The sequence below is a fragment of the Erpetoichthys calabaricus genome, chromosome 13 (genome assembly GCF_900747795.2).
Source record: "Erpetoichthys calabaricus chromosome 13, fErpCal1.3, whole genome shotgun sequence".
NCBI classification, from domain to species: Eukaryota; Metazoa; Chordata; class Cladistia; order Polypteriformes; family Polypteridae; genus Erpetoichthys; species Erpetoichthys calabaricus.
In genome coordinates this window covers 1,485,367-1,497,510 of record NC_041406.2, presented here as the reverse complement: position 1 = coordinate 1,497,510, position 12,144 = coordinate 1,485,367, and the positions used below count along the sequence as shown (strand labels likewise).

The following is a 12,144-nucleotide window of genomic DNA, read 5'->3' as shown; positions in this document are numbered from 1 at the left end:
CTCAAATGTTCATTTCTAATCCTTGGTTGAAAACCCTTTGCTGGCAATGACAGCCTGAAGTCTTGAACTCCTGGACATCACCAGATGTTGGGTTTCCTCCTTTTGAATGCTCTGCCAGGCCTTTACTTTCAGTTGCTGTTTGTTTGTGGGCCTTTCTGTCTGAAGTTTAGTCTTCAACAAGTGAAATGCCTGCTCAGTTGGGTTAAGATCAGGTGACTGACTTGGCCATTCAAGAATTGTCCACTTCTTTGCTTTAATAAACTCCTGGGTTGCTTTGGCTGTATGTTTTGGGTCATTGTCCATCTCTATCATGAATCAATTTGACTGCTGTATTTAGCTGGATTTGAGCAGACAGTATGTCTCTGAACACCTCAGAATTCATTCGGCTGCTTCTGTCCTGTGTCACATCATCAATAAACACGAGTGTCCCAGTGCCACTGGCAGCCATCACACTGCCTCCCTCCACCGTGTTTTACACATGATGTGCTATGCTTTGGATAATGAGCTGTTCCACGCCTTCTCCATACTTTTTTCTTGCCATCATTCTGGTAGAGGTTGATCTTGGTTTCATCTGTCCAAAGAATGTTTCTCCAGAACTCTGCTGGCTTTTTTAGATGTTCTTTAGCAAAGTCCAATCTAGCCTTTCTATTCTTGAGGCTTATGAGTGGCTTGCACCTTGCAGTGCACCCTCTGTATTTACTTTCATGCAGTCTTCTCTTTATGGTAGACTTGGATATCGATATGCCTGCCTACCCCCTGGAGAGTGTTGTTCACTTGGTTGGCTGTTGTGAAGGGGTTTCTCTTCACCATGGAAATGATTCTGCGATCATCCACCACTGTTGTCTTCTGTGGACGTCCAGATCTTTTTGCGTTGCTGAGTTCACCAGTGCTTGCTTTCTTTCTCAGGATGTACCAAACTGTAGATTTTGCCACTCGTAATATTGGAGCAATTTCTCAGATGGGTTTTTTCTGTTTTCACAGCTTAAGGATGGCTTCTTTCACCTGCATGGAGAGCTCCTTTGACCGCATGTTGTCTGTTCACAGCAAAATCTTCCACATGCAAGCACCACACCTCAAATCAACTCCAGGCCTTTTATCTGCTTAATTGATAAGGACATAACGATGGACTTGACCACACCTGCCCATGAAATAGCCTTGGAGTCAATTGTCCAATTACTTTTGAGCCCCTGAAATGAAGGGATTGTGTTCAAGAAATGCTTTAGTTGCCTCACATTTTTATGCAATCGTTTTGTTCACCCCACTGAATTAAAGCTGAAAGTCTGCACTTCAACTGCATTGGAGTTGTTTCATTTAAAATTCATTGTGGTGATGTACAGAACCAAAATTAGAAACAAGTTGTCTCTGTCCAAATATTTATGGACCTCTGTGTTCTGTGTCCCATGTATTGTACACGTGCTCTATGTTACTCATGTTGGTGCACTGTTGGTAATAAACTGGCCAGATGATTTCCTGCGTCAGGCGTCCTATGGACCCCATACCAGTGACACACAAAATATCTTACCTTAGCTTAGCTGACAAGATAAGCACATTTTCCTGCCATCGATCGACGCTATGATCTCCCTAAACTGAGCCTTAACTTACAGGTGTTGGTCTCTAAGCTCCAATGAGGCTGATCAGCCGGGTGAGCCTCACCCCAGGCGTCCTGCCTGCACAGGCCCAACTAAAAGCGTTTCAACTTTTCATAAATAAACCTGAAATTCTTAGTCAAAAAGGAAAGGGAAAGCCCAAAACCCAAAATAACAGTGAAAGTAGCACTTAGTATGGGAATCAATAACCCAAAAATCAAGCCAGTGAGCTCCAGTGCCAACTAAGGGCACAGCACTGGCACTGTGGTCTCCTCAGATGTCTACAGTCCTGGGGCAGTGGCATTAATGGGGGTAACATGGCACACAAAAGGCAGAAGTAACAAATACACAACCAAAACAGAATAAGAAAAGGCAGAACATAAAAATAATATGTACAGAGAAACACAACCAGACCTCATAAAGTAATATTTAAAGGATAAAGACAAGAACAAATAAAAAGAAAAGGCACATAATGGGATCCTGGCTACTTCCTGTCATTTACGAGGGACACATGACAAGGGACATTTTGCTTCTGTCTAAATACAGTTTTTAAAAGTGTCACCTACCGAGAGCGTGTTGGTGAGCCCCATGAGTCGAGAGATTGCAGCGTTGAGCAGGAAGTCTTCTGTGAAGTGGTTTGTCACCTACAAATGAGCGAATGTCAGTTATTAATGAAGTGACAGGCATAATGGCACCGCTGTCCTACTGGCTCTACGACAGGTTAGGCCATTTTAGAATTACTTATTGGCACTGACACGAGGGACCTGAGTAACTGGAGCTTCATTCATCCACCCATAACCAAACCCACTCAGTCCAGTCTGGAGTCACACAGAGCTGGTTGGGGCGCCAATCCATCGTACACAAAGTCACGTAAGGAATCAAAAGGTTCAACATCAAAGTTAAAACTGCCAGTCAAAAATCAAAGCAAGAAGTCCTGCAAATCCTTTCCCTAAATAACTACACCCATGAAGATTTGGATGGATGATGAGAGCAGCATGGCTGCCATCTTATATGAGATAATACAAGATGTCATCACTGGCACCTCACTGTCACCTGCCCTCATCCTCCTAGATCTCTCCTCCACCTTTGACACGGTCAACCGTCACAATCAAGAGGCAAATCGAACTGAAAGAGTGGGCTGGGATTCGCAGCTGGGAGATCAGTAAACCCAAAACATGAAATCGGTAAAGAGAACATCAGGGTGATCACTCGCCAGAACCTGCGTAAAAGTAAGAAAAACTCAACACTAAAGAGTTGGGGAGAACCTGCAATCTTAAGCACTCAGGAAATGCACAAAGGTGTCCTTTCCACCAATGCAACGTAACATCACACGTCACCGACTTCCAGTCATCCCTGTCAATGGACCCCAAATCCCAGTGACCACGGAAAACAAAATGGAGAATGCCAATTAAAAACTAACTCAAAATGAAAAACAAATGTTAGAAATGAATTTCTTGGGATTCACAATCCTACTTTACATGTATACATTTTGTTAAAAGCCCAAGAAAAATACGGAATCCATTAAATAGGACACAATGCTGAATAAAGGAACAGGAGCAAAAATCACAAAAACGCAGTCAAAGGCCCAACAAGGGGGCGGACGTAAATTACAAAAATGACAAAAAGACTTAAAGACAGCGACGCATTCCTGTCATCCAGGCCAAGCCTTTTTCCACGTAAAGATGTGATTGCATTTGTAGGACGCTAACGAGATTTGTCTACAAAACTAACCACAAAAGGCTTTTTATTCACCTGTGAAATGGCGTAGTTTTTGTTTCCCCAGATTTTCTTCACTTCTGCCTTTTCTTTTCCACTCAGGCAGTCTGGCGAGGGTGTCACTCCAGAACGTCTTGCATCTATCAGTTTGGTCACTAAGGCCCATAGTCTTGACTGCCATCGGAGGACTCCAGGGATGGCATCAGCTAAAATATAAGAAGAGACATGTGACAGACGAAGAGGACACAAGGCACCCACTACCGTTTTGTCAGGTCAGGTCAGGTCAGTTTGGGGAGCAGGCACTGGTACAGCGCATTGTCACACTCATCATACATCGAAACAGCTTGGGATCCCAGTTGGCAACCCCCCAATGACCCTCTATCTGTTGCAGCCAGGTGTGACATGGTCGTCCCCTTGGCCTGGTACAGCCACTTGGGTCCTCACCCTCTGAGAATTGTGCCACATGGCATATAGTGCCATCACAGACGCTCCCTCGCCATGCTGGTCATGTGTCTCATTCAGGACTCCATGAGCAACACAAAGTCAAACCAGTGGTGCCCAGGGATTCCCAGAAGAGACACAGAGTAATGAAGAAGTCCAGTCTTCATCTCAGGTCACTAGATGGCGTCCATGTCTCACAAACAGGGAGCACCAGGACTCTAAAGCCTTGGACCTTCATCCTTTGCATAGATATCTGGACCACCACAAACCCTTTCCAGTGACCTCATGACCCCCCCAAGCTCTCCCAATCCGTCTACTGACTCCACAGGATGAGGAGTCAGCAGAGTCATGAATGTCACTGCTGAGGTCGGTAAACCTCTCGACGAGGTCGACACTCTCCGCAGACAGACACGCCACTGATGGCCGGGCCTAAAAGGTCATTAAAGGCCCAGAAGCCCAGACAACAGTTTTATTAGAATTACAATTGTTTTATTAATTTTTTTGGCTTTCTCTAGACGTATGGAAATGAGGTACACATCGAATTAGAGATAAAATCCAAATATATCCTCAGTGACTTCTTTAAGAGCAACATTAAAAAATTTAGCTTTGTTATCACATCACCGCAGCGCCATCTTTAATTTACTAGTGGTGTCTGCGTTTTGAAGGCTGTGTGTCAGGCGTATCCTTAAGCGATCCTTCCCAGAATTCTATGGGATGCATGACGTGCGTGGGCAGCAGGGACACCCGGCACTACTAGATGGAGCTCTGAGACTAAGGCCGCAGGATGACTAGGGGCTGGCCCTGACCTGATCTGTCTGGAAAATACCCGTAATGTGTCTGCCAGGGTGTTTCTGTTCTCTTTGTAATGATCAGTCTCCTATTTATGAATTATGATGTGTCTGTTCTCTTATGTCCTGAAGTCAACACTCCTGGTGCCACCTCTGACTGTTTAAGACAGCTGAGAAGGCTCAGGAGCAGGAGGTCATTTGTTTATTGTGTAAAGAATTATTATTATTATTATTATTTGTAAGTGTTGCTTTCTGATTGGATTTTCTTGTTTTTGTCGTTTCTTTTCTGGTTTACTTTTACCAATGGACTATTTATTGGGACTGGTTTGTGTTGGATTGCCTTTGCAAGCAACTCCTTTGTCTCCTTTTGTTCTACTTCCTGCATTTTTCTATGTTTTTTTGTAATTCAATCTTCAATTTACGAAGGGGTCTGATTTCTCGCTTCGTATTTTAAGACACTTTGCTTTGTTGGCCATTTTGTTCACAAGCCGGGGTGTGATGGTCATCCCCTCGCTTTTTACTAGACTTGTGGGCATTTCCTGTGGTTTTGCCAGCTCCACATTTTTGAGGCTTGTTTCGGTTGATGCCGGCTGGTAGTATGGGGGCCTGACTGAGTTACTGCTGGAGAAGTCGCACCCAGGCTGCTGCCATTCATAACAACACCTGAAAGCAGTTATGGCCACTGATCTGGGGGTCAAGAGGCGAGTGTTCAGGCAGCAGGAAGAGAGGCCAGGGTGTGGAGAAGGCATTTGGTGCTGCGCATAAAGACAAGGAAGCAGGTAGAGTTTTGTGGAGCATTGTGGGTAAGGCCACTGCACACTCCTCATAGATCGGTTGTTTATCCACCCTTGTGCTGTACTTTATATTATCATGATAAATGTCCTATTTGTTTTGTACTTTCGGCATATTTTGTGATTGTGGTTTCTGAGAGCTGATGGGAGTCTTCTAATGTTCTGTCAGCACAAGGGAAATTTGACTGTTTCTTGATATAAATTGGGAAATGAAACAACGTTGAAAAATGGGGGGAACAATAAATTGGGTCATCAGATCAACACACAAAACTACATAGGGCCTGTAGTCAAAGGTAGCAAGCAAAGGCCTGTTAGTCTTGTCGTCTAGTAAATCCAACGTCACACGCAGATTGAAGAAGCCACAATCTCTGATCACCAGGAAGTGCCGACTTTTAATCTGGTCACGACTGTGACATCACAAACCACACATTTCCATCACTTGAATGTGCCAACAGGAAACACAAGGGCTCCAAGTGTGATGCAGCCAATAAGAGCACTGCGCTAAGACATGACATATTTGGAATAAGACACTCTGACAATTACGACTGATTATCAAATGACGCGGATCAGAACAGCTACAGCGCCCTTCGGACCTCAGCCACAGGGGCCGTGTGGGGTACAGGCAGTCACAGATCACAAGGCCCCGAGTGTCCTGCTCCAAGGACCACAGGCCGCTTGCACCTGCTGCTTTAGATGGATTTGAAGGGCCTGAACTGCACTGCTCTCGCTTCACCGTTTGTCACTTAATAACATGTGATGCATCACGTGGCATTTTGGGCCGATGATAAAATGAATTACAGCACTTGTGAGTCACATACAGGATGAGGCCCACCAACCGTCACGATGCGTAAGAGATGAACATCTGCACTCACTCTTCACGTCCCACAGGATGTCCTGCTCCGGGGGCGCAGCATAGAGGATGTACAGGCGGACCGTGTCGATGCCATACTGCTGCACCACTTCGTCTGGGTCGATCCCATTGTGTTTGGATTTGCTCATCTTCTCCCACGTTATCTGCAGTGGCCCTTTGGTGACAGCATGGATGGGAACGGGTCCTTCAGCCGCACATAGAAAACAAGGAGAGAATGAAGTGAAACACAAGTGAGGGCCACCCGAGGATAAGTGATCGCCATCTTTGTGCCCGATGCTATAAACATGGCTGGGAGGTCTTTGGCAGCAGGAAGATCAATGCCTCACCCAGATTGGCAAGTCAGGTTATGATGCCATGATCCCCCTCCCCGGCAGTCTGGCACATAGATGCTGTGGCTACCATTTGTAACTTAGTAAATTCTCTGTCCCTGACATTCTTCCCATGTATCCCCAGGCCCCAACAGCCTCCAACATCATTACAGTTCTGTCCTCCATTGGAAACTCTGCATTATTATAAAATATTCTCTTTAATTTCCGAAAAATCAAATTGGAAAACAAAAAAAAAAAAACAACACAGACGCATGCATTTACTTGAAATCTGCTGGTAAAGTGAGGACTCTGGAGAGAGCAGGGCGACACTTACAGAGCCGAGGCAGGATGAGAGCATCTCCCCTGACGCCAGGCGTTCAGCCCACTTACCTGAGAAATCAATCTCCTCTCTCTTCAGGTATTGACCACTCTCGGCGGATCGGAAGGTCTGACCCTTAATGAGGCCCTGAACGAGCAGCTTGTGGAAAGGCTCTCTGCAGACAGAGGGGAGAAAGAGATGGCATTTTAAAGAGTGAGTCCAATCACATCACCAAACATGGACTTAAAAAGCCGCTTGTGGCAGCAACTGGCATGAAAGGCACTATATAACGCTGATTTGTGTGCTTTCTTTTGGGTGTTTTGTCTTTAAGCTTCTTCAACCTACTTATCCAACAATTCCTGGGTTTTGTGGACTCTTTTTTGCAGTTTATTTTTCATTTTGAATTGTATTTTTCAAATTTATATTAGGGTTAACAACAGGTCCAGCGCACTGCCTCATTCTCTGAGAGTGGCACTTCAGCGGCCATCAGACATGCATGTTGAAGGTTTGCACTCCAGCACTCGTATGACGATACAGTAAAAGTGACATGAAACGTTCACTTCCACGACCGTAAGGTTTACGATGCTGAGGACCTCTCGTCATATTAGCGTCACTTTGTCAACCGCCTCAATCACTTTCTTGTGAAACTGTATTTGTCAATCAATGACAACATCACACATCAGACTTATTCAGAGACGGACGATCAATTATCTGATATTTCCTTGAGGCTAACTTTGCTTTTGTGAAATCAAGTACTGTGTTGTCTATAATGGCGACAGAGTGTGCCTGGGTAAATATACAAGTGGCTTTGCTACTACAGTCGTGGCCCAAAGTTTTGACACAAATATGAATTGTCACAAAGTTTGCTGCCTCCGTTTTTATGATGGCAGCTTGGATTGACTCCAGAATGTTCTGAGGAGGATCAGATGAATTGCAATGAATTGTAAAGTCCTTCTTTGGCATGAAAATGAACTTCATCCCAAAAAACCACTGCATGTCAGCCCTGCTGACATCATCTCAGTGATCCTCCCGTTAACTCAGGTGAGAGTGAAGACGGGGACAAAGATGGAGGTCATTATGTCCAGCTGTTTGAGTTACAGTAGCAGACTGGATGTGTTAAAAGGAGGCTGCTGCTTCAAACAAGAAAGTCCTGCAAGCACCAGGACCGTCTCCTAAAGTGGATTCAGCTGTGGGCACCGCCAGGGCAGGTGTGAGTGAGGCGAAGACTTTGGGAGGATGGCCTGGTGGGTGTCAAGAAGGGCAGCAAAGAAGCCATCAGGGACAGACGGATATTCTGAGATTGGACTGCTGAGGACAAGTCATTGTCTCTGATGAATCCCCTTTCTGATTGGTTGGGGCATCCGGAAAAAAGAAAAGGTGAGCGGTGCTGCCATCAGTCCTGTGTCACTCTGCCAACAGGAAAGCATCCTGAGACCACTCATGTCACGGGGGGTTGCTTTTCAGCCAAGGTAGTGCAGGGCTCACTCACAATCTGGCCTGAATAAAGAATGGGACTAAAACATCAACCGAGAGCAACTTCTCCCAACCATCCAAGAACAGTTTGGTGACCAACATGATGGAGCACCGGGCCATAAGGCAAAAGTGAGAACTGAGTGGCTTGGGGAACAAAACATCAAAATTTGGGGTCCATGGCCAGGAAACTCCCCAGACTTTAATCCCATTGAGAGCTTGTGGTCAATCCTCAAGAGGCGGGTGGACAAACAACAAACCCACCAATTCCCAGGATTTGGTCCATAAGTTGATTGACAGAATGCCAGGATGAATTGCAGAGGTCTTGAAAAAGAAAGAGGAACCAACGCTATAAATGTTGACTCTGTGCCACAGAAACTTCATGTCATTGTTAATTAAAGCCTTTGAAACTTCTGAACTCGTAATTCTACTTCAGTGTACCAGCAAAACTTCTGACAGAAAGACCTAAAAAACACTGAAGCAGCAAACTTTGTGAAAACTAACACTCGGGTCATTCTCAACACTTTTGGCCACGACTGTAGATAAGTCTGCGATGGATGGTCTTCTGGCGCTCGGCCCACTAGAAGCTGTGCGTGGCTTTCAACATCAACTAAAACTTGGCTTCTGACTTGGACAGAACAGAGAACAGCAGCACATCACAAATCCACTGTTTCTGTATTATTACACTGACTTTGTCCAGACGTGACTCACATTTTTAAAGTGTTGCACTACATCTGAGTCTGGAAAAAAAACACAAGGCTAAGGCAACATTTACTCGCACTTTTGAAATCCTTTTGTTTGGGTTGGCTCTACAGCTTTCCCTGAGCACATGTGGACATCTGGTGCTCTCAGTGCTCAAATTCCAATCGGCATCACTCCGACTCTCTTGTTGTTTTCTAGGAGTAAATCCGGTCACTTCACTCTCCGTTTGCACCAAAGAAGAACTTCACATGGGCTAAAGGTGCACCAGGGGCTGAAATCCATATGGAGACAGCACTTTACCACAGTGGACTGTTTAGTAACGGACTGAGAAGTTCAAAAAAGGTCAGACAAGTGTTAAGCATGAAGAAGAAGCAGAACGACCGTCTCTATCCACTAATGACGACAATGTTAAGCAGGTTCAGAACATGACTATGATGAACCGCAGAAGACTTCAACCCCAGTAAAGGTGGATGACTGCTTACTGATACTTACTCATATTGCTCTATAACTTCTTTTAAAACGTACATATTTTATTTTATATGACTTGTCTATTTTTAACTTGTAATCTTTTTTAAGCTTTATTGGATCTAGGCTGAGTGACTTGTTTTTCTCGTCATACACATTTCATTGTATGTTGACCCTGTGTTAACCTATATATGACAAATAAACCTAAACCTAAACCTGAGAGTGGCCAGAGTTAAACCTAGGAAACAACAAGAGAAGCTGACTGATGCTGGTCCAAACTTCACCATTGTGACCACATGTTTCCATGTGAGCAGAGAAAGGTGTACAGCCCACCTTAACAAAATGATGACTTACCCTCATAACAAGTCCTAAAAATGACCTGCTGCCTGCATGTTGCCTCGGGCGCCGCAGATACCCAACCTGATGCAGGACTCCAATCTACAGAGATGTTCAATCATCTCACAGGCCCAAATGAAAGAAAAGACCACCACCCACTCACCTCACTTTAAAGAGATGGCCTTTAGTGACCACAAAAGTAACACAAGTCCGGAGGGTCTGCCTTAAGTAGGTTCTCCTTTTGTTTGATCATTTCTGTTGGTATTTTTTTAATGATAATTTTACATTTTTTATTTCTTGTCATTTTGTAACGTTTGTAGTTAATATCGGTCTGTTTAAACTTTGACTTTGTTTTTATGTATCGTGTATATACGTCTAATCTATTAGCAAAGCCACTTGTATATTCACCACACACTCCCCGTCTCTTACATCTCTTACCTGCACTCTCTGGGTGGAGGCGGGTCCAACATGACATCATCACTTAAGGACCGCCCCTGGCCTATTTATTCTGGCTCATTCATTCATTAAGAGGGCTGATTGAGGATTTCTAAGTATTGCTTACCTTTCTGGATTTTGCAGGTGGATCATGGACTACGCTTGTTTGCGTTGGGTGACTTATTTAGGCAAACCCTTTTTGATTATCTGTTTGTTCTTCCTTTTCTTTATATAATACTAGCCGTCCCCCGCAGCTCCGCCCACATACAAGTGAAACAGGACAGTGAGGAGGGCCCCGCCAGTCATGCCTCGAATATGTCACTCCTGCAAGCGAACTATGATTCTCAGCGTGATGAGAGAAGCTGCGAAATCAACCGGAATGTTCAAGCAAATTCGAGAAAAAAATCCAATCTAAATCTGTGAAGTAGTTCTCCTCTTCACTAGCTGAGCAGATGTAAGATATGCCCTGAGGCTGGCCTGCACCACAACCCCCACCACCCGGCCCACTGCGTCTCTCTTGGATTCGTGCAAATAAATCGGCACCATAAGCGAAAAAAAGGATTTTTAGCGCAATGAGAGAAGTCCCAAAATCATTCTGGAATGTTCAAGCAAAATATACAAAAAAAACCCGATGTAAATCCGTGAAGTTGTTCTCTTGTGAAAAGCAGACAGACAGACAGGTGTTGGATTTTATATATATATTAGTCCTTTAGCCCGTTACAATAACGGGCGCTAGAACAGTAGTGCATAAACATTAGTAGGCACAGTCTATATTAAATGGCAAGGGACTTTGACCTCATTCTTTTTGTTGGTCGTATTTTTCTTTCTTTCAGCCTTTCTTTTGTTGATGTTTACTTGCTGAGCTGACCGTTCTTCGTGGGCTGCCGCCGTGTATTGTGTGTCTTTAATTTTCTGTGACAGTAATACTGTCTTGTACGGCTCTATTCAATAAGGGCGCGTAGATAATTTAGTTCAAATGGCTCTGGAATATGTGAAGAGCATCAGGTGCAGATCTTTATTTACACGCGCCTTTATTCGCTGCGCCCAATTGAGGTCGCCCTTTTGAGGCTCGCCTTTTTGTGCGCGCCCTTATTGAAGGATACCGTCTTGTACGTCCGCTGGCTTGTACGTCCGTAACATACCTTTAATTTTCTCTGGTGGTAATACAGGCACGTGCGTCGGTAATATGCCTTTAATCTCCTCTGACAGTAATACTGGCTTGTATGTGGCTGTAATATGCGTCACTGTATTGTGTACCTTTAATTTCCTGTCGCAGTAATACTGGTTTGTATTTCCGTAAAACGCCTCTAACTTTCTCTGACAGTAATATCGCGCATCACACCGTGCCCCGCGCATGCGCACTTCACCAGAAGACACCTACACACACGGACACCTGGACGCACACAGGGATTTTATATATATATAGATATTGCATAGTTTACTGTCAAATAATGCAAAGAGTACACAACACGTGTTTCGCCCTAATTCTGGGCTCATCAGGCGTACACACTCACTGCACCCCCTCTCGGGGATCGAACCTCGGATGTCAGCGCTAGAGGCAAAGCCTCTTTACATTGCGCCACGGAATGTTGTAACATTACGGTTAAGGTAATTACCTCGATCTCCAGGCTGTCAAATAAACGAACCACACGCCGTGGCACAGCGAAAAGCGGCTTCACCTCTGACACTGACATCCGAGGTTCGATTCCCGAGAGGGGGTGCAGTGAGTGTGTACGCCTGATGAGCCCAGAATTAGGGCGAAACACGTGTCGTGTACTCTTTGCATTATTTGACAGTACAACTATGCAACATCCTATGATCTGCTTCTTGTAACTGAAGAGGGCACCGTGGCAGATGTTAGCTGACTTACAGACCAACCACAAGCGTTACCTGGTAGGTAACCACCCATACAATCA

The 12,144-nt window shown here is 44.8% G+C and overlaps 1 protein-coding gene across 1 annotated transcript in view; it reads right to left on the bottom strand.

Annotated features, from left to right (window-relative positions):
• Nucleotides 1-12,144, bottom strand: part of lars2 (leucyl-tRNA synthetase 2, mitochondrial) — a 173,181-nt gene that overhangs the window by 10,528 nt on the left and 150,509 nt on the right. Inside the window, exons 15-18 of the mRNA XM_028817869.2 lie at nt 6,892-6,995; nt 6,195-6,377; nt 3,339-3,508; nt 2,153-2,230 (exon numbers count right to left, since the gene is read on the bottom strand). Coding sequence (XP_028673702.2) covers nt 2,153-2,230; nt 3,339-3,508; nt 6,195-6,377; nt 6,892-6,995 — 535 coding nt within the window. The remainder of the gene's footprint in view (nt 1-2,152; nt 2,231-3,338; nt 3,509-6,194; nt 6,378-6,891; nt 6,996-12,144) is intronic.